We start from the raw sequence: 26765 nt of genomic DNA, 5'->3' as shown, positions 1-26765 counted from the left end.
CAGAAACTATTCATAATATTTGCCTTTAATTTTACTGAATTGGCACCGTCAATTGAATCGCGTCGTCTGCTTTTGGATATTAAACCCCTGAGCAGCAGAATGTAAAATGGATCAGTTGATTCTCATAAATAATCTTTTGTAATAACTGCACTTTAATGCCTCTAGGCGAAATCTAAGGAATCTAATGTCATCAAAGCTATGGGGTTATAGTAAAATAAAATAGAATATTCATTGGAAGTGCATTTCCAGACATCTTAAGCAAAGTTTTGCATTTTTTCATTCCCATTTTTCTATTTCCTTTAAATTCTTAAGCTTTTTCTTCATTTAATAAAATGTAAAGAGTTGTATGCCTGCTGGTTTGCAATGTGCTGGACTGGACATCGCTGGAAATAGTATGCAGTGTATGACGTTTATAATAGCTGTCATTACACTGTGCTCAAGTTTGATCTGGGGTTCATGGTTGGGCTGAAACGTCGACTCTTTGTCTCCAGGTTTACCGCCTTCATCGAAAGAATCGAAATAATCCACATCAAAGCTTTATTTAACCATATATGCCTGCTCCCCTGCGAACAACGCACCCCTCGCTGAAGGATAAGGACGACGGGATCTGAAAGCAATGCTATGAACCCCTTTAGAGGAAGCATACGAACATTGTTCTTCCCACGATGTTTAAATCGTGCTTGGCAGCTTCCAAGCCCAGGCAGAGAAGGAAAGCGCATTGGCTTAGGCTGGCTAGCAACTGTGGGACACCGCCGAAACCACTTTGGTCCACAGCCGTTACCTGATATTTAAACTACGACCACATTAAACAGCTAATCAGTAAGCACTACGAGCAATGTTGAAGCACATCGCAGTCTTTTCGGAAAATTGGAACACTTCGTTTTAAACTAATTTGGCGCCGATCTCCAGATTCGTGGTCTGATAAAGCGTCCTACTTATTGTGAAATAGGAGAAACTTAGGGAGCTTTGCAACTTAGTGAGCTTTACAATTTAGTGTGCTAAATGCGCCTTCCTGATCATGAACAGAACGAGATCCCGTTTAGTCGCTTGTAGGGAATTCGGCACTTCTTCCATTAGCACAGTTTCCAACAAAGCGCTTCTTTTGGACGAAGCCTGTTGACATTTTCGTTGTCCATGGCACCGGTGTGCCCTGGAACACTGAACAGATCTACTATACATACGTCTTCACTAGTACATAGTAGGTCTAAAGCTGCTTTCCACTCTGCCACTCTTTTTCAGAAAGGGCTGTACGATAGCGGCGCCTTTTTGGCAGCCTGACTGTCGATATGAGTAGTTCCGCTGCCGTCTCTCTGGCTAATACTTCTGCCTGGGAAATTGTGTAATCGACCCGCAGTTGATATGATTTATTAAGATCCGCGATTAAGAATTCCGCGCAATAGCCTGATATGCCTACGCCTTTGTCCATCGTCGACCCGTCTATATAAACATTTAATAAGTCAGCACTCCTCATGCCGATAGTTCTGCCACCATCTCAACACCCACAAAACTACTTTAGTGTCCTCTGCTCAGAGAACTAAAAACCAATTTCGTCTGGTGTAATAGACAGCAGGGCCGCTTTGAAAGTTATTGATACACTATGGAAAACTGAAGTCGCTCATAAAACAAGTGGCAGACGTTTCGGTTAGGCCTCGGATTTAGCAAGTTCACTATTGACCAGATTTTGAATTTTCGTTAAATCCTTAAAAATACCCTTGATAAGAAAATTATGGTCATCATCTTTCCGTTGAATTAAAATCAGCTTTTGATATAATGACGCGAAGCTGATTCTATGAAGCAATGTATAAATATGCGACTCCAAAAAAGCTTACATGCGTCACGTGGGCGACGTTAAACTCAACAACAATCAAATATTACAGGGCTTTGAGCCTTTCGAGCGAGGGTGGTGGGCACCTTAGAATACGTAATGATGAGCTGAATATGCTTTTTAATGGCATGGACATAGTCAAAGGCATTTTAATACAATTACTAAACTGGTTTTGGCATATCGTTTGTATGGATGACGACACTCAGGTCGACACTCAATCGATTCGGTATCCAAGGATAGCCAGCGAAACGCCCACGAACGCTGTGGAAGCACCAATTGGAGAAGACCTGTATACTGTCAAATAATAATAATAATAATAAGAAGACTATTCATAAAAGCTATTCACTCGTGATGTGTATAAATGGAAGTTTATATATTTTTATTCCAAAAGATGTTTCCAAATGCACAAATTTGCTAAATAAAAAACTCAATGCTACCATTTGCTCTCACACATACTGACATACATATTTATGCATATTCGCCTGCTATCTTTCGATATGTTCAAAAAAAAATTTCACATTTACCCACGTTCTCTTTTTAACATAAATTATTGATGGGCGACAATTGGGCGTTGATAATAGTTGACAATATATACTTAAGTATAGGTATACGTACATTAAGGTAGTTCAAAATAAGTAAAGTTGGGATTTTAATTATCTGACCCCCTAGGATTGTTCTGTTTTTTACTTTGAGATCAAGAAATATTTAGAGGTCGCTTAAAGCGCCCAAAGTTTTCCATGTATTTTTTATGAGGAAAAAAATAATTTTGGGGAAATGGTATAGAGTTCTTGAAAATCAATATTTTTCGATCGGAAAACTCTGCTTATTTTCAGGAGACTTCCAATAATGATAGGCAATTGTTTATTAAACCATTTTTTAAATTAACTATTTTTTAAAGATCCCCCAAAAACCCAAAAAAAAAAATGCAATGGCGGGGGGACCCATGAAAAATCGTTAGTATTAGAAAATTATAAAATAAACAATTGGAAGTTTCCTGAAGAGAAACAAAGTATACCGACCGAAAAATATTGATTTTCAAGTGTTCTATACTATTTGTACGAACAATTTTTTTATCACAAAATACATACATGGAAAATTTTAGCGCTTTGAGCGACCTCTAAATATTTTTTGATCTCGAAATGAAAAAAACAGAGGTATTTTTTTTGATATAGAATAATCCTAGGGGATGAGAGATTTAAAATTCGCACTTAACTGTTTCACATCCATTTTTGGATCCCTCTTATTTACATACACATACATACATATACACAAGTACGTACATATGTATGCATGTAAATGTAGCTATTTGGCCAATTCCGCGTTCATGAAAAATTATGTGAAATTTATTGAAGAACATTTGCTTATTTTAACCTCTATCATTTGCATATTTATATGTGAAAATGTGTAGAAAAGTCGATATACATACATACATACATACATATGATAGCGAGAATTAATAAATTGATAAATAATTGACTAGTCGTGCAGTAAATTTTATACATTTCGGAACGGTTTTTTTTTTTAATCAAAATAAGCTCAACCATCACAGGGCAGCTAGAGGTATACCTATGTATACATATTTAATTTATGGGAAGCATTTTTAAGGCGTGCACGGGAGTTTTTATATCCGCAACATTAGCAGTTTTACTCTGCCTTTGACATTTATTGAAATATAGGGTGACAAAAAAATTTGGTAGAAAAAATTTGGTAACAGCCTGGCACAGTTCCTAGATGTCAATGAATTTAAATGATTTCCAAAAAATCGCTAAGCTAAGTACATGGAATATGCTATGAAGTTTCTTCCGCCAGCCAAAAAGCCTACAAACGCCCCCTAAAAAAATCTTACTTAACAAAGTTGATACCTTAATTTACAAAGTTCCACCATATCCTCCCAGCTTACATTGGGAAATCGCTCAGAGAGGGAGAGTCATAAATCTCTTAGATTGCCACTCATCCTTTTACATAAGCCAGCGAGCTGCAACTTGCTTGTCTTCCCAACTTTTTAGAAGCTCTGCCGTGAATGTTCAACAGAAAGGTTGAAGACCATATATGCTCCGTTGGCCGCTGAATTTCAGAACATTTCCAGGCCTTACGTTGCAATACTACCACAAGGTATCCTTGGACTTATCGTTTGTCCAGTAAAACACAGTGCAACACAGATTTACATGTTTCCAAGACTTTTATTGTTTATTTATGAATAAATTTAGAACGCTCAGATGATCCACGAAGCCTTCTATAGACGCTTCCAAACTGAACCACACTAAGTCTCCTTACAGTTAGTCAGACTTAGCATAGTATGGTTTGGAGGCTGCTGAAGTTATGTGTAGAGCTAATATATACATATATTTAAGATGATTCAGTGCACCAGTGTTGGACATTATACGTTCCTATGAGGGCCCAAGTGACGGAGCTTACACAAAGTGACGTCGGCACTTAGTTATTTAGATTTTGTTCACTAGGCCACCGCCGCTAAGGTAATAATCTATTTTAACACCGTCTCGAACGCCTGGAAAGGAAATTTCTTGAATATTTCCTAAGCTTAACCAATAAGTCTTTGATAAGTATAAAATGTCTAACACGGTTTTTTGTAATCACTGTTAAACGTGAATTTTGCCAAAATAACTGCAATGATTCCAGATTTTTTGAATATTTAAAAGTTGAGATCTCCTCATACTGCTGTCTGCCACTAAACACTCAGTCCTGATGATCTTCATAAGCCGTTTTTTTTTTCTAATTTTCCTTCTCGAATTCCTGAGCTCTCTTCTAGTGGTGTCTGAACTCATAACTCACCACTCACAGCTACCTTTTTTCATATTATTCGCTGTTGACTTGATTGACATGCCATTGTGCTAAGCTAAAATGGTTTACTTAATCTCTGGGGATGAACTAGTCTTGTCAGCCACCCTAGCTATCACGTAGGATTAAGATTCTTCTATGGTGATGACTTCTTTGTACTTTATGTCTGCCCACAAAATAATGACGTAGGTTTCCACCTGAAATATACTCCAATATTTTTCCGTTGGTACCGACAACCTAGCCAGCTGGTTCTGAGGCTTGACAACCCTGTACCTGTCCCTTGTAGTGTTTTCTAGCCGCTTGCTTATTTTGAAAAACTTCATAAAAACAACAGATTTTTATCTTATCTCCAGGAAATTGATTTAGAGACCAGTTTCTCTCTTTTTTTTTTAGATGATATGACATTCCCTATGCCAAAACTTTCTAAGGCGTATTTTACTAGAGTTCGCATGACTGCCTGTCTTTTGGTTCCTTTAAGAGTTTATAGCTGAAGGTATTTTAGCAATAAAGTAAAAAATAAAAATAAATATTTAAACGTAATTCCCATTTAAATAGCCGGTTAATTAATTTTAAAGTTGCTTTAAGTTGCTTACAGCACACCGTTTGTTAAATTCCAAGCAGTTAGGGCTCTTATAGCCATCCCACTTACTTACATACATATTTGCCTATAGAAAGCAAGCCATTGAATATGTGACATGTGTGCTAATGTACCAGCATAAATAAATAATATTGTAGCTTTACCCTCGAGCAGTTGAATTATCAAAAAGTGGCTTTGAAAATGAATGGCACGAGGAACGTTGAATGGCAAATGAGAAGGGTGTTAACCCTTTTTTCGACTAACTTAACTACTTGCTTCACAAAATAATAACAAAATTCCTCACATACTTCTAAAGTATGCAAAAAAGCACTAGACAAAAATTTGCATGGCATCCACGTTACGTGTTTAGCTACCAAAAAAGAAAACAAAAAAAAAAAATAACTAAAAATAACAGTTTTCTCTTGTCCTTCTCTACCTCCTAACCGTAGTAACCAACCAAATGACCGCATTGTGCTTGTATTTCAATGTCAAGAATTGAGGCTGGAAGGTAGTAAGAAATTTGCTTGTTTTCCTAACGCAACCAACAAAAAGACGAGTAAACCACTCATTCTTCATTCGCCGCGTACACCTCCCACTCTAACTTGAAAGCCGGCACTTAAGCTAAGCGCGTGAGACCATTACAAAACGCAAACAAAAGCGAAAAAGCGCCAGAAAATAAGGTGAATGTGAAAATTAGAATGCGGGCAAGCAGACTCAATGTTGATTTGCACTCCTGCTTGTCAACCGCTAACATCAATTTCAGCGGCATTACCTCTGACCGACCATTATGTGAGTGAATTCGTAGAATGAGGGCGGGAAATAAAGGAATGCAAGGTAGCAAACACGAAAATGAAATAAAATGCATGTACCTACGTTGATAGATTATGAGGATACGATGAAAATGTATCACTTTGTTGTGGTGACAGGTGTGTGGTGAAATTTGTAGGTTTTAACAAAGACACGCATGATTGGTTTTATTAAAGCGGAAGGCTTTGGCGAATTTGATTGATTTAGCATAAATTTGTGTGTTTTCCATATGAGTTCAATTCTACTTTGTAAAGGAGAAACAGTAGTGACACATAGCCAAAGGAATAGTAAATGCGTTTCAGCAGCAGTAAGATTTGCAAGTTTTGCAGGATTTAGTCCAGTAGTAGCTGTAATCGTATTAAAGATTTTGTTGAAACTTTGCAGATTTTTCTTAATTTTCGTACACTGATTTATTCTTAAATTTAAATGGGATTTGCGAAAATACAAACCATATTTTAATACAAAATTAACAAAAATATTTCAGAATTGCGAATATTAACAAAAAAGAGCCAGTACACTCAATTTTGTGAGTAACAGTACTTAGCTTTATGTACAATGTGCATGTCCAATTAAATAGTTAAAAAAAAAATACATAAAGTGGTCAATCCATTATAGCCGACCGAACCCCTTTTTGTTAAGTTTTAACGTATTATTTTTGTTGTTATTTAATTTTGGTTTTTTTTTTTTTTATTCAAAAAAAAAAATCAACAAACTTTCGTACAAATTTCGAAGTTTTTTTTAGAATTCTAAAAAATCAATCGTAATTTTTTGCCATTTGAAACTTGTACTTTATCCTACTAGTATTCAATGGTCTACAAACTGCATACTCAGAATCTAATTAAAAAACTCGAAATTTTAATGAAATATTTTTGAATTTTTTTTTTAATTGCATCAATTTTTAAGTGTCACTCGATTGGTACATTTGTACAGATTTATATTGGGCTATTGATAAAAAAGTGGTACAATTTTTTTTTTTGTAGACTATTGAAATGTTTCAACAAATTAATTTTCGTGATTGGGATAAAGAAACCAATTTTGGGTGTTCACACAATTGGGATACGATTTGCACCAAATTTTGACAAATACCCAAACGTGGATTTAAACTTGTATTTATACGGATGTTTTTAAATAATGAACTATGATAAACCAACCAAAATTAAATAGCAAAAATTATATTTTAAGACTTGTGAAAATTTGGTGCGTCTATAATTTGTTCGACTACTGTACATAAGTTCACTATGATTACTCAGCCGTGCTATCATAGTAGCACAATGCTACTAAGCGCATTTTAAAATTTTCAGGCAATCGCCTCATGCGATTATCGATTATATTTTTGTTGTTTGTGTGAAATATTTTATTTTTATCAGTATTTTTCTTTTAATCAAAATATGTTAACCTAAAATTAAAACTAAAAAAAAAAAATTTGCCAAACCCCCCAAAAAAAATTCTTGCTACGGCCCTGGCCGTACCCCATCTGGGTGATTTTACTATTTAACATGAATTCAGCGAACTGAGATATATGTAATTCAAAAACTAATATTACTAAGAATCGTCCAGAAATATATGAAAAAACATGGAACTATGTACACAGAGAAAAATATGACCCATAGAAATTTGAAGATATTCAACAGAGATTTCTTAATGACTTTATGTGAAAATTCTTATAGAGTATATTGATAAAAATATACGTATTTTAAAAATTACATTTCTTAAAGAAAGTCTACTTGCTTGCATAAAAAGAATCACTTAACAAGTAATTTTTTAGGAAAAAACCGACTTCAATTCTCATATAAAAATTTTAAAATGCTGTTAATTTCTTTATGATCTAAACTTAGTTAGTATGGGACCCCCTCTTTCTTAAAGAAAAAAAGTATAGAAATTGGTTAACGAGTTCTTAAGTTATGCGGTAACATACATAAAAAAAATATTCCGACAAATTGATACCCTCCTCAATTTTTAAGTCGGTTAAAAGGAAACATTTTTAAATAAAATTCTTAATTCCATATAACAAGTATTTCATATTATCACAAAGCATTGTATCGGTATGATGACCCTCGTAGTCGTATATTTAGGTAAGCTGTAAACTGCTATTCAGTAGGTCTGGGTTCGATGTCAGATAAGCGCTGCGCTGTTGTTATCTTTTTATTAGTTTTTTCCTTCTCGACATAAAAAGATCCACATATGAACCACAACCATAGAGAATTTTTATTAGTTTTGTCCCATTTTCTTTTAGTAAGAATTTTGTTGCAATGACTTTGCAGGTTCTTCCGATTACTTCTTTTATGGATGTTATTTTTTTTAGATATTTACTATTTTTAAGTATATATTACGGTGTGTTGGTGTTGGTTGATTTTTCCGACAGTGTGGTAAGATGATTTATTTTGGAACGAATTTCGGCCATCCCTTGTCAAGTTTGGTTTGCAGACATGTCTGCATTACGGTCTTAAGTCGCATGTATTTCACGTTAGCTGTTTTCGAAACTCAATGGAATATTTCGATGCTTGAGTGGATTTGCTCTAAACATGCAAACGTTTGTTTTTTTTAATATGCTAGTTGTGTTTGCATATCGAAAAGTCCGGCATGTCTGTTTCTTGCACGCATCAAAAAAAAAACACATTTATTTATTTCGCATACCACAACTAGTCGCTGCCTTATCAATTATAATTATCAATCTCTGCGCCTCAATTCAAACGCGCGTACAACTAAAATATGTCGGAGCATGCGGCACGTAGCAAATGAGACAAATGAATGTAGTGAATTACAATTCCAATTGTGTGATGAGTTTGCGCTATCCATTTCGATCAGCCTAACAACAAAGCAGCGCGTTTGTACACCTTCACAAGCGTATGACATAATTAAATGTTAATTTAATTCATTTGACAACCAACCCAGAGTAATTTATTAAAGAGCCCTAAAGTAGTAGTTGACAAATGCGGGGAGGGATGAACAGAAAAATTGGTGGAAACGATACAGAGTGTTGCCTTAAATATTATTGCGTGGATTTAAACAGCGAAATGAGCTTAAATTTGAACGGCCAGTTCATTGTACCAACAGCTGGTTGCCTTTATTGTATACCACAGATATACATACATATGTATACTTAGTTGAAAATTTCTATATGCAAGTTTAATTTTGTTTCTGATAACTATGCTACAAAATTGTGGGCAACGGCTGTTAAATATTAAAATTTATTATCCTTTCAAAATATGCTAAGCAAATAAAATCAGGAATGCGCATTAAAACTTTATGCCCACCGGGCAGCGTGTGAATGAATGAAATCAGTTTGTGGCAACTTAACCAAATAGCTGACATAAACCGCCTTTGCATCCCCAATCCCGTATTTATGTATACAGTTACGCTTTTGGGTATAAGTGTCATTAAATGCGCGAGAAAGGCTCACTGCGACTGAGCTCACTAAGGCGGCACTTTACACTCGATATAATCCACAGCTGTGAGTATGCGAGTAGACGATCTATTAAAGGCTTAGTAATGGCAGCGTAAAGTGCGATTGCGACTATCCGTCGCTGGCTAAGAGCACTCAAAAGCGTTATTGTACTAGATTCGGTTAAAGCAATGTGGTGTTGGTGGTGGTGGTCATAAATAAAATACCCGCGAATAGGCAGTCACTCACGGCACAAAGCATAGTACACGGCTGTATGGAATATTTGGCGCTGATTTTCACTCTGCCACTAAGCCCACAAAATATATATATTTATGGGGCATTCTTTTTTGGATGGGAGACAATTTGCTGGCTAAAATTCTTACACTTTTCAAAAGTAAAAACTGCGGGCAAAAAATATTAAATATCAAAATTAAAAAAAGTTAAAAAAGTTCATTGTATTTTACGAACAATTTTGCCTCAAAAATAATGTAAGTACTTTTTTGGTTCGACACACAGTTTCTGTGAAAATAATTCATAAATATTCGCACTAAATATTTTTTGTTAGCCATTTTAGAACCAGAAGCAATTTCTATTTAATTTAATTGTCTTTTACCGTCCGAAAAGAATGCCCCTTATATCCTTATGTACATACATGTGTCTGTAGGTATGAATGTGTAGGCACATATCTGACATTCTATCTGCAGGCAATCAGCTATTGTTGTTGCTGCTACAATAGGTATACCCAGATTGTGCCTTAATTATGCATTTGTGAATTTAATTGTCATTTCTGTGTGCATTAGCGGCGGCAAGTGTTACCCAAAAGCTAATACGCAGTCGAGCGTTAGAGCGATAGAGTTATTAAATTTGCTGCGTAACGATTTTACACTCAATTCCATTGAATTCAATTCCATTCAATACAATTCAGCTCTGCTAAGTCCATTTCAATTAATTTTATTTGTCTAGCTATTTGTGTATTTGCCTAATGCATTGCGCGTTGGCGTGAGTGCTAACGCTTGTGATTTAGTCATCACATTTATTTAACTAAATCTTTTTGTTTGTATTCTGTATAGTTTGTTTACTTACGTTAGCAGCTGTGTGGTATCGCGTTCGATCTGGAAGAGATTCCGCGATGTGTAGTCATTGAAATTCGATATGGCTTTGCTGATGTCTTTGCTGCCATCGATGACGGCCTGGTTCTTACCCCACGTCTCTATGTACACCACCGATACGCGGGTATTGAGTGTGCGAAAGTACTGTGGAAAAGAAGAAGGCAGACGATGGTGTTAGTAAATTGCATAACAAATGAAAAGTTTCTTGAGTAAATTATTTTTGCAATCATTAAAACTATGTTCTAATTTTTAATTTTTATATGATAAATAATTATTATGCTTAACTCTAAATAGTACAATTTTAATATTAAAGCACTACATTTTCATGAAAGCCCTCATAACCGAGTCAGTATAGAAAAGAAAAATATTTGCCTCATCGAGTAGATCTAAGTGCCTATTTCAAGGGTGGATTTGTAAGTGAAAATAATGGGTCTCATGCATAAAAAGTGAGATTAAGCTTAGGATCAATTTTTGCACCAACGAAGTCAACTCAAACTCAAGAATTTGTACTGAAAAACGAGTCGGAGCTTGAACTCACTTTTTGTGAATTAAGCCCAACAAGTTTGACTTTCTCTCACAGACATTAAGCAGGTAACAATGCAACCCTGTATGGTTATTAATTCTAGGTCGATCGCTCGATTTACAAATCGTTCCAGATAAAGCTACAACTACTTACATACGTATATCGGTAATGTTTCATAAGATGAGGACTGTCTTTAGTTAGTACTGTTCCAAAAAAATTTTGAAATAATACAGTGAATTTTGGTTTCAAGGCAACTTATCGTTTTATATGTCGCCTGGCTGTCAGTGAAAATTTCGATATGAAGGCGAAGATTTCATTCACACTGAATCAGAAATGTAGACTTTGACAAATCCAGCCATAAGTTCCGGCTGAAAGACCCTGAACTAAAAAGGAATATAAGTCTGTAAATGTAAGTGTTGACGTTTTTGTAGAGGGCATCCAAGTCTCGTAAGAGGATATAGGTCTCACCACCGCCATTTGGCTCCAAAGAGTTATCGTAGTCAGTTCGTCATTGTAGCTTTGTAACGAAAAATCTGTGCCTGCTCGGAAAGATACTTCTTGATAGTTTTTTATAACCGTCTTTAAATCAAATAAGTGATAAAATTAAAACCTCCTCTAGTAAAATCCAAGATCCGCCTCTGTTCAGACTTCACTTTAGCTCTGATGAAGTAAGCTGAAGCTTAAGAAGTTTTACTGGAAATTGTATTTGAAGCTGAAGCTCACTTTTTGATCTAAGATCCATTTTTCACTGCACCATTTGACAAGTGCATAGTTGGGTAGGAGTGTGAAGTAATAAGAAATGCTGCAAATTTCTTAATGCGCCAGTTAATTGCGAAAAATGCGCTAATAAAAAAACCAAGCTATCAGTGAGAAATCAGCTGAATTTCTGGGCACATCTGTATCATCTTTTTTCATTTGGGTAAATGGATTTACATAAACGTCTTTGCATCTACGAAAAGTGTTAGACACATTCCCGATAACCAGCAGATGATCTCATTGGAGGAAATAAAAGTAGGTAGGGAAGTATCCTCAAGAGAGTACTTAATGAAAAAAGACCAAAAGCGCAAACGGATGGGCATTTCGAAAAGATTTCGAGAAGTATTTATTTACGACTAAACCAGATAAATATTGTATCGACTTTTAACCGTAAATAAGACACGAATTCGACAAATTCATTTTATGCAGGAGCGAGGAAGGGTTAAAAGGTTAGAATGATGGCCAGAAATGGGATCGACTGATCTAGCAGGCGAGAGCAATTAATTTAAACGAAAGTCATAACTTGCGCCAGAGTCGGTTTTGGAATAAGACTGTATTTGAGTATTTTAAATTAGCCTTAAGCAAATAATTGTGTTTTTTTTTATTTGATATGATTGAATACATTTTTTCTTTTAAGTAAAGCAGATATTTTGATTAACTTGTGGCCTTAATTGCATGCGTGTTTAATACATAATTAGCCTTTATGTGTATGTAAAATAGGACAATAGTACAACACTAATAGATCAAGTACTACCAATTTAGTAGCTTTGAAAGAGCGTATGATAAACTACACATGCAAGGCTGCAATCACAAATCCATTCATAATACTGTCCATATATACTTATACAAACTTGCGGCACGGGAGGCACAGCTTACGCTAACACAAAAGATAACCAAAATGTTTTCATGACGATCACCAGAGCGACTTGCACGCTGCCAGCCAATGCTTTCATAGTGCAACATAAATACGATAAGGCGGTTTAAGGAGACTTTACTCACATAAAGACGATGCTTAACTAATGACCTAATGAATGCCGACAGTGACTTGAGCAATAAATAAAATGGATTTACCGGAAGTGCTAGACGTACGGCCATGACAGAGAGGATGAGGTAAAGGAGGTGAGGCTTAAAATATGGGTAGCAGAGAGAAAAACAATTGCCTTGGGAAGGTAAAACAGGCAGTGAGATAAAAGAAAATGAATGCCGCTATGGGAGAATATATGTATGTACATACAATACTGTATGGGCAATGAGTGACTGATGCATGGATTAGTGACGTAGTAAAATAGTAACAAGAACAAATGGAGCTTGTAAGTCGCATAAAGGAAGAAGGAGCACATACACATGCATATATTTTATTCATTGAAGCAAGTAAAGATACGGTTAGAGAAAGAATAATAAAGGGCGCTTCAGTACAAGCTTAGTAAAAACAATTTTTGAGTAGATCTTAAAGAGCAACATTCTGTATGGCAGCAAAACCAACCAACTTCAAGACACACTGAGTTTGTATATACCATATGTATGTACATATGTACATGTATGACGAATGCGTTGTAGTTTTATTTCAATGCCTATAATTAAGCCAAGTCGTTAGGCGGCATGGTCACCGTAGTGTACGGCAGTGCGTATACGCTACTTCTTGCTTCCTTATTGAAATATTTTCATTTTCATTATTTTCATAGCAACGTAATCTTAGCAACTACCTCACGTAATATACGTAACTACATATGTATGTATGTATGTATGTACATTAGGGTGGTTCAACAAAAGTAAAGTTTGGAATTTTAATGCTCTCACTCAATAGTACTGTTTTATATCGAAAAAATATACCTTGTTTTCGTTATGAAATCCAAAAATATATAGACGGTCGCTCTAAGTTTCCCATGTATTTTACTATCAAAAAATGGTTAGATAAAAAACTGGGTATTGTTCTTTGAAGTATGCTGAAGAGAAGCAGAGTTTACATATTGAAAAATATTCATTTTCAAGGATTCTATACATTTTTTTCACCCTTTAAAGTGAATAGGAAACTTTCGGTGCTTTGGGCGCCCTCTAAATATTTTTTGTTTAAAAAAAACGGGGGTATATTTTTTTTTAAATAAAATAATACTAGGGCGTGATAGCACTGAAATTCAGGCTTTACTCTTCTAATATGCACTTTTGAACATCCCTAACATACATATGTGTATGTAACAGCTTGTAAATAATAAATTTGTACAAGAAAAACAACTTTGGCGCACGCCTCTGAGTTTAAAGTGTTTTTTCAAGACGATTTCGAAAATAAAATTATATTTCTTTTGGACGAAGGTGGGGATCGTGTTTTTACATTTACATCCCTTTGATTTCCACCAGTGGGCAGCTTCCACCAGACGGCCTCGAGCTCAATATAAATTGTGAAATATAATTGTTATAAAGGCAAAAAAAAAATAACAAAAACAAATAACTTAAGGACGAGCACACCTAAAAGTTAAACATTCTAAAAATAGAATTATTAGCAAAAAACCAACAATACCAACAACCACATGATCAAGTGAATTGCAGCGGAATAGCTGCGCTTGATTGTGTTGGCATAACAAAAATGAAAATAGTGGAAAAAAGCAAACGATAATTTACAAGGCGTACTTAGCACGGTGCATAGGCAACTGGCTGAGTCAGTGGGATCGTCGGTTCGAATCCTACTGAAAGAAGTCTGATGAGGAAATGTGGTGATTTCCGAAATAGCTATCACTTCTACCATTTTTTCAAATTATTGTTGCTTTTCCACAATAAAAATTTTCATTTAAAACGGCCTCGAGCTCAATATAAATTGTTGAATATAATTGTTATAAAGGCCAAAAAAATAACAAAAACAAATAATTGTTCGTGCTATTTTCTGTACTTACAGACGGATTTTAAAGATTGATATATCGATATTTTTGTATCGAGGAGGTAATTGTTTTGTTCGAAGGTTCATTGAAGAGCTCAGTTGATATCATCCTAACGTCCACCATAATCTCAGTAGATTAAATCTCGCTTAAAATCAGCAAACTTTTGCTAAAGAAGTATTTCGATTTCAACGAAATGGTGATTTTTTTAAGGGTCGCCTTTTGTAATTTTTCGTCATATATTTGGCATTAGTGGCGGATTTTAAAATTCAAGTACCCCGTTCTAGTACTTACGCATCAGATCACAGTTCCTACCACCCTAATGTAAGTAAATTAAAGCTCGCTTAACATCATACAACTTTTGCTACGGAAGTTCCTTGATTATTTCAGTAAAACTTTTTTAAACATTTTTTATTGCCGAATGTTGGTGTCAGCGGAAAATGATTCGGCACAAAAAAGAAATATGTATATTTTCAAAATTGCTTCGCAAAAATACTTTAAGACCCGGGGGTGTAAGGCGATTTTTGTTTGCTTGCTTCTAAAGTGGTAGGGTCTAATGTACATACTATGCATCTATGTATGTGTAAATACATTCAATTATTTCCCTTTGCCTTAGCTCTGCATTGCTTTAAGATGATAGATGAATGCTCTTCGCATGCATGCATCCCAAAGCCTTTCAATTAATCTTCATAATTGTAGGCATTGATGATAAAATATTTAAGCCTAGAAAATACAATTAAGTCCAAACAAAAAGCAAGCTCATAAATATTTGCCTGTGCATGGCAACGAGTGTGCGAATATCTTGGCAAGGCTTCTCATGTAGAAACACATACATACGTACACATGTGCATACGCGCAAACATACTGTATGGATGTTATTATATATGAAGTGTTTATCTATTTAGCACTGTGCTATGCGTAAATACATCTACAAACATACATATGTGCACTGCATGCATTTTAGAATAGAGGATGTAAATTTGGTTTCTAAGAGATATTTCGAGGCATGTGGAGAATTTCGAAAATAAGCAATTGTCTGCTAATGTTGTCCTTACAGAGTACTGAGATTTTGTTTTGCTTGAGTTTAATGGTCAAAGCTCGGATAGTTGGGTTCAACTGATTTGACTTTAATTTCACTTTTTTTACAAATATATGTACTTGCCAGGGAAGAGTGCTTGTAAAATAAAAAAATGTAGCAAAATAATGTGCTGCAATCAGATGTTGAGATTCTTTCTATCTCTCTTTTTTATAAGGTTTTTTTAAGTGAAACTTCTTTAGCGGCGGTTGTTTGGTTGGGAGTAAATTGGCAAATTCAACGGAAGTTCCACACGGAAATGGTACAACGGAAATGACGCAATGGAAATGGTGCAACGGAAATGAAATGGTTGGGGCTGGTATTAATTTGATAAAAATTTGTAATAAAAGGTTAAAGAATAACACTTAGAAAAAGACCAATACAATATTGAAAGTAAAGGTGACTGCGTACATAGATAAAGAAAAGGATAAAGACAAAAGGAAAAATAAAAACAAAAACAAAGATGCGAAAGGATAAAGGCAAAAATGAAGACCAAGGTAAATTTAAATACTTTTCTTATATATACATACCAGGGTTGTTACGAATATTATTCCGAAATAAAAGTTCTTTCTGCATAATAAACAAACCGCTTATCCAAATTAAACAAATTTGATGTCAAATGAAAGGGTACTTAAATAGCTTTTAAACTGAAATATCTAAACGAAGAAAGCCACATATTGAAAAATATTTCAATAAAAAATGTTAAACATCGGTTTTGGTATCGATATTTTATTGGGTGTTACTATAGATTTTGTTATAGATAGAGTATAAATATAAAAATGAAGATAAGGGAAAACAGAATAACATAAATGTAATTAGAACGAACAGGGGTAGAGGTAGGGATCTTGACAGAAAAAAGACAAAAAATATAACCTTAAGCAAAAGCAGATGTATGTATGTATGTATGTACATATATTGGTTATGAGACAAAAGATATATGTATATAACGTAAGTTTCACTTCTCCAGTGTGGCCCAGGCGCACTTACTTTTTTTTAGTGATAGGTTCGGTTAGCTTCCCACCACCACACTTAGGCCTACGGGGTGGAAGCCTTCGTGATGCTACAGAGATGCGAAAACCCTTACTCCTCTTTGAAACAGCTCGTGATGTCAGCAAAGCAAAGCAGTTGCCATATGATCAACTGTGCCCTAAAATCTTTGTCGTCTCCTACATAATGCAATGCAGTAATTTCCTAACATAATGCCTAGATCCGTTTGTGTAGCGCCATTTCTGTAGATTTTTTCCTTACATATAGGCATGTCATGGTGGTTCCATGATCTTAAGTGAAAAAAATAGGACCAACTAATTAGTCTGTAGTCTTTTGGACTGAATAATACTTTTGGATATAAATTATATTTTTGACTCCCTCCTGCCTCCTAATAACTTCTTAAGTTTGAGCTGCACTCTATTGATTGTTACATTTCTATAGGTATGACCTTGAGATTTGTGTGCGTGATGAACTCATTGGTCGTTAGCGACTTGAAGGATGTTTATAAGTAAAACTTTTGGTAAAAATTTCTGCATGCGATAATCTGGAATTCACCCACGTTATTATGCCTGGCCTTGAGTGAAATCTAAATAATAAAACAGGACTGTGCGTGACCTACAAAATTGCCACTGTAAACGAGCGTGAGCGTGAACCAAAATCACTTATGAGTTATGATGGAAAATGTGGAGCGTTGAGACTTTAATTTAGTTGGAAATTTCGTTCCACCAATGAAAAACGACCTAAATATATACAACAAAATACAATATTCTGTTAAATTACAACATCACCGCATATGATTGATGTGACAGCGAACTGATAACTGCGTGCCGAAGACTGTGAGCTCAGCTTAGTGGTAATTGTCGTACACTTGTTGCGTTCAGTTTTGTCTGCACTTACTAGCCTTCTGATTAGTTGCCGTTCTATTAATATGGAATAAAAACTAAATATACGCTATTGTTGCAAGGACACTAACCAAAAGACAATGTCACAAATAATAGGATCCATACAGGCGCAAATACCTGAAAGTATGTGGTTTTAGTTGGAAATTATCGGCTTCTGGAAATAAGTACATACATATGTGCATACATACATATAACCACATAAGCTGCATGAGACAATGAAACAATAGTTTGTTGTAGAAATAATTTGGAGCTGCATGCACTGGCTATACATATGTTAATCGAATGATTGATATGAATGTGTGTTTAATCTACATAATTTTAAGAGTGCGTTTACAATGCCAGATTGGAGTTGAGAATGCCAGATTAGAGTGAGTTTTTGTGTGCTTTTGCAATTATTCAATCCAGTGGTATCCAACAAATACTCTTTGGCAGTCCAAAATCTAAACCTATATATAATACGCGAAGGGATTTTTTGTCCAGGATAAAAACTCTGTAAATGAGATGTCAAATTAAAGCGCTTGGTCTGTAGATGAGCAAACTGGTTTTAGTTTTTCGAAAAGAGTTGCCACCTGTTGAAAAATTAAATTAAAATCATCTAATAATCAATGCAATCAAATAAATAAGGCGTCAAACTAAAAGTCTGGACTCTAGGTGTGCAATAAGGTTTTACTTTTTTGAAAAGAGTTGCCACCTTTTAAAAAATTATATACAATTTACCTTAAAAAATAAATCAATTATAATAATTATTAAACACTGGGTATTAATCAAAATGGTTTTGAAAAGCTTTGTTTCTTAGCTGAACTATAGGAAGGTTGCCACCTGTTTAAAAAATCATATTGGGTAAGAGAAATATGTATCACTATATGGGTGCTAAACGAAAGGGGTCTCAGAAATTAGTAGTTTGAAAATATTTTGAAGACTATTGCCACCTGTTTGAAAGAGGATTGCCACCTGTTTGAAAGAGGATTGCCACCTGTTTAAAAAGTTAAATTTAAATTATTTTATAAGTTAAGTGCATTATTTAAATATGGTTATCAATCGAAGGGGGTTTGAAAAATTTGTACTTCTGAACTGTTTTTAGCGGGGTTGACACATGTTTGAAAATTAAAATTCGACTTAATTCATCAGTTAATTAAAATATGTATCGCAGTGTCCGGCGAAGGAGATTTAACATTGATTAAGCTTGAAAATACTTTTGAAGAGGGCTGCCACCTGTTTGAAAGGGCTAACTCAGTTAACTAAATAATTCAAAAAGTAAATGGAATATAAAAATACCGTAGTCAAACGAAAGAATGTTGAGTTTTTTGATGTGAGCTATACCTAAAATTATTTTAGCCTTCATACTTCCCTGCAAACCAAAGTTCCCGAAATCTTAACGAAATCTTTAGGAGTATCTGATTTCTGTAACGATTTTTTTCCGAATCTTCAAAGAAAATTATATGAAGTGGTTGACACGAAATTGTAAAGAAATTTCTGTACGAAAAATATAAATATAATATAAAGAAAATTCTGAAAAAAGTCTGCAGAAATTCTTCACATAGCAGCATTATTTTCATTTCTTCACCGATTTTCTTCCGAAATTTCGTAAAAGAATGGAAGTGTGCGTAATTTATTTCATTTTAGAAAATTCGGAAAAAAATCGGATGGGATCTTTCCGAATTCGTTAAAATTTCTTTACGATTCAGAATACTCTGAAAAAATGGTTTGCAGGGTTGTATATGCGACTTATGTATGTAGAAAATGAAGCCACTGGGGGATGAAGTAAATTCTTGCACGAGGAAGGAGAAGACAAGGCTCTTTAGCGAAAACCATAAAAAAGGCGCTACTGCCCCAAAACGGCTAATGCTAAGAAATAGAGTGTCAAACCTCACAAAAAGCCTGGGTTGTATACAAAAGTCGTACGTCCTAACCTATACCATGGCGCTTTCCCACCAAACCACTAAAAGTTCTACAAACTTTGCTTATTTTTCCGCACGTAGAACTTTTTAGAACATCTTAGGCCAGCTAAATTTAAAGGACAAATCCTCCAAAAGGACTGATTGTAGGGACCATTGGAAAAACAATTTGGGGTTGAGCATATGTACAAAGTATCTCCACTCCTGATTTTGGCTTCTAGACTCCTAAATTTCTGTCACTGCTCAGCTCTAGCCCGTTGCCATCGACAGTACGTGTCAAACACGCATGTAGTACTGGGCGAGTGCTCTGTGAACTTGTGTGCCTAGCTGATCCGTAAGCCGCCCATGTTCAAGGATTACAAAATTGATTATGCTTGTGTGCGTCATATAATTATACGTGTATATGTCAGGATTGGTGTATGGTGAGGCAGGTGTAAATGGCCATAAAGAGGAGCGGTCGGAATGTAGAGACTAATTATTTATTGATCCAGCGGTGCGGTAAATATTACTATGGCTTTGGGGGAAAATTTTAGGGCTGTGTACAGAAGCGTAAATACATACATGCTAGGATCTATGTGTATTGTTGGAAATTAATTTAAGGCGCGCTATATTGTGGCTTTTGGCTGCTGTAGATAAATGCGTGCCAAAATGCGATTAAATATAGTTATGTGCTTTATGAACCATTGTGCGTCAAATCAATTAGATTAGTATTAAATGCAGCAGCTTCGTATTAATTCAAAAAGATGCGGTTCCTGGAATACCTCCAAGAAACTTTAAACATAAATTTGGATATAATTAATTTAGCAGCAGAGAATATACATAAATATTTTCTAAGTTCTTCAATCGAAGTAAAAATCAGTCGAGAAATGTATGTAAGTTTGAATGCATAACAGGGTGTACCAAATAAAGATGTCCACATGAATTAAAAAAAATTTAGCAGCCGCTAACAGTGTTTGGAAAATTTAAATTAAAAAAAAAAGAAAATAAATGCACGGCAAAACGCTGTGACCAGCTATAACTTTGCGTTTTGAAAATTATCCAACAAATTTATAAACTTTATGGTATATAGTTGGTAAAAGAAAAAATTTTGTCGGAGCTTTGCGATTTTTAAACACAATTTAAATTTTTTCAAACCTGGCTAGCGATCGCCAAAAATTTGTTTAAAACTGTGATATTTTAGCGGATGGATTAAAAGGGGTGCTTCTAGATTTTCTTATTTTTAGTGACCACCCTAATGTATACTATGTACATATGTTAGTACTAGGGTGTTCGATTATGCACCTTTTCCCAAAACCGGGTTTCGAATTACTCGAAAAATTTAAATTTGAAAAAAACCGGTTCCCAATATTGAAATTTAGAAAAATCCGGTTAAACCGGATAACATAGTTTTCATATAGAGATAGTGTTTATGTTAGTATGAAGTCATGACCAAAAATTACAATAAAAATATTAAAGATGGCGTTTATTTAGAAAAGAGCAAAATATAATAAATTCAAAGTTTTTTTTAAGATCAAAAGTACAACAAATGAAAATCAGTGGAAAACTCACGTTTGCCCTTGCTTTAACTATTTTTTTAATACTTAAATGAATTTTTTCGGACTTATCGGATTTTTGCTGTGCATTTTCCGCCATAGCCGAGCGCTTAGATGTATCTAATGCTACTCGGGAGGTCCATGGTTCAATTTCTGTTCCCAGCAACATAAAAAAAAGTTTCTTCAAATAGTGGTCGCCCCTCGGCAGACAATGGCAAACCTACGAGTGTACTTCTGCCATAAAAAAGCTTCTGGGGAGTTGGAGTAAAAGTGTAGATCTCTCCATTTATGTCACAACATCAAAAAGCAGAACACGAGGAGAAGCTCGACCAAAAATTGAGAAGCTCGGCCAAACATTTAATTATTGGAATCAAATATGATATACTGTTCATCCCAAAATAACTCAGGATATAATTTTAAAATTATTTAGGGGTATCCCTTAAACTGGAAAATGCTTTAAAAACTTCGAAAAACTCAAAATTTTTATTAAGAGGTCAAGATTTGAGTGAAATGACCGGTTTGTCCAATAAAAAGCACCGGCTTGTTCGATATTCGAAAAAGCAGGATTTAAAAAAACAAACGCCTATAGATATCCAAACAAGTAATTTTTAAGCAAAAAACAAAACCGACTTCAATTCTCATATAAAAATTTCAGAGTCATGGTCCAAATTAATATGGGACCGCTTCGAAGGGACCACCTTTTCTTTAAAAACAAAGAATTATAAAAATCGGTTAACGTGGTCCAAAGTTATGAGGTAACATACATACAAAAAAAAATCCCGACAAATTGCTACCCTCCTCCTTTTTTTGAAGTCGGTTAAAAAGCAGGTGGAAAATGTTTTGAAAAAACCGAGTCAATCACCCTAGTCAGTACTCAAATAATATAAAAGTAAGATGGCGCCACCACTAATTCATTTGATTTTAAACGCTGGCACTAAATTTTAAAACTTCTTAGCTTTCCATTCAGTTATTTATTTATAGCAACCAAAGGCAGCGTGAAACTGCGTGCTTGAAGTATTTGTAAAAATAGCTTTGCGAATTTTCCACCTCTACACTTCTAATTTCGCCCACTTGACAAACATTTTCTGCAAAGGTGCTTCTTTTGTGCGCTGAGTTCATCTAATTTGCTTTGAGTTCTTAATACTAAAAACAGCCACTAGAGTCAAAACTAAACTTAATACTTCCAAAGTACGCCATCTTAAGTATTAAAGACGCTGTCTAATTTCAATTTAAAAAAATCAGTTACTAAAAGAGGAGACAAAATTTGTTGAATAGCACAAAGTGCAGCGCTGAAGAGCCGAGTACCTTTTGCAGTTATAAGGACAGTGAGTGCAGGACAAATATAAAAGAAATGAAAATTTATTTGAAAAAGCAAGCTGCAAAAATGGAGGCAACTGAAAGGGCACAAAGGACAAGCATTACTGTACTGGCTTTCGTTTCGTAGATTATTTCATTTCGCCAGCGCATATCTACAGCATTGACAAATATTTAGGAAAGAGAACGCAGCATCATAGTCGTATATATGTATGTATGTATGTATGCATTTGGCAAACAAAGCGGTCTGTAAAGGGGAATGCAGTCGAATACGGTTTGCAAGGTAACAAGGCGCTCGAATGCGGCAGTTTATAGCTTTTTACGCAAAAGGCAGCCAACAGTTATGCAGCTGCATACTCGTGGTCTAGCAAGATTTGTGGGCAACCGTAAAATTGCTTTTCTGAAGATTTGTGCGTGATGCTTTGGGTTTCTTTTTGTTCGATCTTGGATTAGACTGCTGAGTGCGCCGCACTCAAATCATTTGGACACATGACAGGCTGGATGTTATTGAAGCCATATTTTTGTTTAAGTCGGCGAGCGGTAGAGTTGCCAGCTATTAAAGAAATTCATTTTGAAAAGTACGTAAATACTTATGTCTCAAAAAGTTAGTGGTTCTTCGAACTTGTGTTCAGCCATTGTTTACATGTGTACTTTAGGCATATATGTAGTACGAAATAAGAGGGGAGCAGAAAACGGGTTGATGTGCGATATCATTACTCGCCTGTAAACTTAAAAGAATACTTTACGAATAGGTCTGGTGAAGACTGGATGGCTGAGAAAATGCTCAGTTAGCATATATCGGCCCAGGCATTGTTTTTTCGCATAATCCTATCAATGCTCTTAGCTCACTCCTTCTTTATCTGCCTTTCTGACTTTTTCAAGCAACACTTGCTTGCTTTGCAGGTGTCAGTGTTACATCAACGATTTTCATGAGCCATATTCATAAGAACCTTGATGCATCTGGAGGTCCCGTTTGGCTTGGCGCTATAAATGGCTACGGTCCACATGGACGCTCTTGAGAATCACAGCGCGACAATTTATCAGCCAGTTCATTGCCTTGACACAAAAAAGTCCCAATCAACAACATCAATCGACAACTTTTGTTCGTACAATTGTAGTGATTAAAATAATGGCAATCTTGCAGGAAATGTTTTTAATTAATTTAAAAACTTTTGACGATTGGCGCAATAACCCCGGCATTTTCGGCTTTTGTAATTTGCACTGATGGCAATAATAGAAACTCCTTTTCTTGACCAGTATTGGCTATATTTATTTTTTTATTTAATAATTAATATTTTTTCATAGATATCTAGCTCATTATACATATAGCACCGTGCGATAGTAAATTTTACATACAAAAATCAATATATTCGTGAAACCATGGGCCAAATATTGTAAAATTGCGTTTTTAGTTTTTCACTCTGACGTCAGTAATTCAAAAATGATTTAAAAAATTCGGCGAAATGTGCTTAGAGAAGAAATATGGGTATCAAGTTAAAGAGGAAATTCTGTAGAATTTAATCAGATTCAAATTTGGTGCATATGGACTGGTAGGTATTGAAAATGTCCTTTTACAATTTTTTCCCTGAAATTTTACAACATTTGTTTTTGAAAAAATTCTTTGAATTTCGTCCTTCTAACTTTATCAGCTTCAAAAATTACCTATTTGTCCTTGTGAATCCACAAAATTAATTTTTTTTTTAATTCTAAAGAAATGTCCTTCCTTCTTTCCTTCCTTTTATTTGGTACACATATTTTTATTCTACAATGCACTGCATTTTTTAAATAAGTTTTAAAAATTAATCATATCCCTGAAATTACAAAAGTCCTTTAAAATAAATCCTGACGTCAAGGATGAAAAATAAAAACGCCACTTTAAATAAAAAAGTAGGTTTCAAGCCTATTTATTTATGTATTATTTATTTTATGGTAGGAGAGCTTCTCAAACAATCTTGAAGCAATTTTTTCGATTTAAGTCATTGAAAATTAATAAATATCTAAATCCCGGGACTAATTCTGGGATCCCGGGATCGTGATAACAATTAACAATTAACATCCCTAATACATACACATGTATGGGCTGAGCTGCAAATAATGTTGCTCATACGCCATGTATGCACGCATTTGGTCATGAAAAAATTTAATAAGAAAACAATAACAATAATGCGAAAATGTCTAGTCGCAGCGAAGTAGGTACTTACCACTGCAATTATGTAGCAGCGAACGCTAATTGTCAATAGTTTTTAGTTATTTAAAAATATTTTCTGTCAAATTGATTTGAGAGCAACACACCTAAAAATATTGACAAATTTCTGAAACCGGGTTGCGCGATTTTGTGTTAGTCAAATCACAAATCCCCAAAAAAATGTATTAATGAATTGAAAGGTGCAACTACTAAATAATATAAATTTGTTATTTGTTTGAAGAATCAAGTCATGAATAAAATCTATGCTTGATTTGATTGGTCGGATAAATAAAAGATAACATTCATTTGTGATTTCATTCATCGACCAAATAAAAAAAATAATTTTTATTTGTGATTTGATATGTGGAGCAAATCAATTCGTGATTCGCCAACTAAAAAAATTTATTTTTTATGTAAGACAAGCAAATTTTCGAATTTTTCCAATGTAAATCAAATCACATATAATTATTATTTTTATTTGACGAATCAAATAAAAAAATAAATAGATTTCTTAATTGAAAGCGGACTCAAAATCAACCCAATTCTGTATAGATAGTCTCCCTTCTCCTTCACTTACCAAATCAGCGATGTTCGCCACCTGTATGGCGTCGTGTATGACCTCGGCACGTGTACTGCCATTACGCTTCTCGAACATCGCTTTGTCCACTATGATGGCTGTTTCGATATATTTAGTCGCCTCGCGTACATCGCGCTTATATCGGCCCGCACCATTCGGATGAATTTCATCGATGACACCCGCTGAAAGATGTTTCGTGCGCCGTGACAATCGCCACGAATCTAAATTACCCGAATTGGCGCATCCTTTATTGGCTTTAGTGCGTGCCTCAAATATCACATGCGGATGTTTCTGCTGAAACGAATTGGAAAGAAGGTATGAGAGGACAGCACAGTTGTGGAAAGAAAAATATTTAAAATGCTAAAAATTGGAGTTGAATGGGGGATAGGAGGCAACTGGTTTTCGATGACAAACTATGAAAAACTCATAGATCTATGTATGTGTAAAACGTAAAATTTACAAAGAAGGAGAAAATAAATTAAAAACAAAATCAAACAGAGTTGAAAATGCTGAAAAAAAATTATAAAAAAATATTATCAAGATTTTTGCTAATACTTAATTAGCATTTGAACTGATTTCCAAAAATACTTCGGCTCTAAGATCCCCTGTCTCCAATACAAAATCTACAAAATACCGTCACAAAGTACGCTTTTCCAATAAAAATTCAAATTTAAATGTCAACGCAAAAAAATTTCAGTTTCCGCCGACTTTTACGATTTATTCCAGGCACATTTGCGCTACAAGCGATTGTGGTACGTGTCACTTAGAAGTCATGCCCAACAGCGCATTTGTTACACGTGTGTATGTTGGAGTGTATCTACTTACATGAATACATATGTATGTCGACAGCTTTGTTGAGGATCAAATGTTGGCAGAGTGATGCTGGCGGCGCCCGCGCCAAGTGTGAACTTTTGGTGTCAAATTTGGCAGCGAACGCGTCAGTGACTACTAAAGCGCGCTTATATTCATACACAATACAAGCATATGTATGTATGTATACACCCACATGAAAAGCTAACGCACATATATACATGTTTGTATTAAAGTGCTGTTAGACGTGGCAATACAAGTGATTTTTCTACGTATTTTGCCAGAAAGTCCTTTCGCTGATTTGCAGCAAACACTTTCGGCAATAAATATTGCAAGGTGTAAACTATGTATAAAGTAGAATGATCAAAAGTAGTAACGGAAAGTTAAATTTTCGGAAATAAAAATTGCTTTCGAAAGCCACTTTGCGCATGCAAGGTGTAACTAACTGCTGCTGCAAACACTTTTGAAAATTCTTGAGTGTGACAAAACTTTTCAAAAAGACTTGCACTTGACACGCCTAACAGCTAACTTGTAGTTACGCGAGAAAAACGACGCTTCAGTTCATTCGTTTTGTGGGAGTTTCGTCGCTTCCTCGTTGCTATGGGGTGTTAATAAATTAATCGCTGTTCGACAATGTTGCGGTCGCCACCTACGCCTTTTGGTGAAGCTTGATTTTATCTTTTTTTGCGTGGCTGCTCTATTCTCTTCTATTTTTGTTGTTTTTGCTGTTAACACCAAATTCAATTTTAACTACTAACACTTAGGAATGTATATGTGCATGTATGCTCAAATATTGGCATTCTGTTTCTATGGATTCAATCACCACGCCCATCTTATGTTGCTTTCATA

The 26765-nt window shown here is 35.0% G+C and overlaps 1 protein-coding gene across 1 annotated transcript; it reads right to left on the bottom strand.

Annotated features, from left to right (window-relative positions):
• Positions 1-10470: 10470 nt before the first annotated feature.
• Positions 10471-25400, bottom strand: LOC118752794 (the record flags this gene model as incomplete). Its single annotated transcript, XM_036487664.1, has 2 exons — positions 10471-10640; positions 25107-25400. Coding segments are annotated over 2 exons (464 nt in total), but the record flags the coding sequence as incomplete, so codon positions are not given.
• Positions 25401-26765: the final 1365 nt, after the last annotated feature.

The sequence above is a fragment of the Rhagoletis pomonella genome, unplaced genomic scaffold (genome assembly GCF_013731165.1).
Source record: "Rhagoletis pomonella isolate Grant_MI unplaced genomic scaffold, Rhpom_1.0 Rhpom_scaffold_01843, whole genome shotgun sequence".
Lineage (NCBI taxonomy): Eukaryota > Metazoa > Arthropoda > Insecta > Diptera > Tephritidae > Rhagoletis > Rhagoletis pomonella.
Note: the sequence above shows the minus strand (reverse complement) of the source record. Positions and strands in the feature narration are given on the sequence as shown.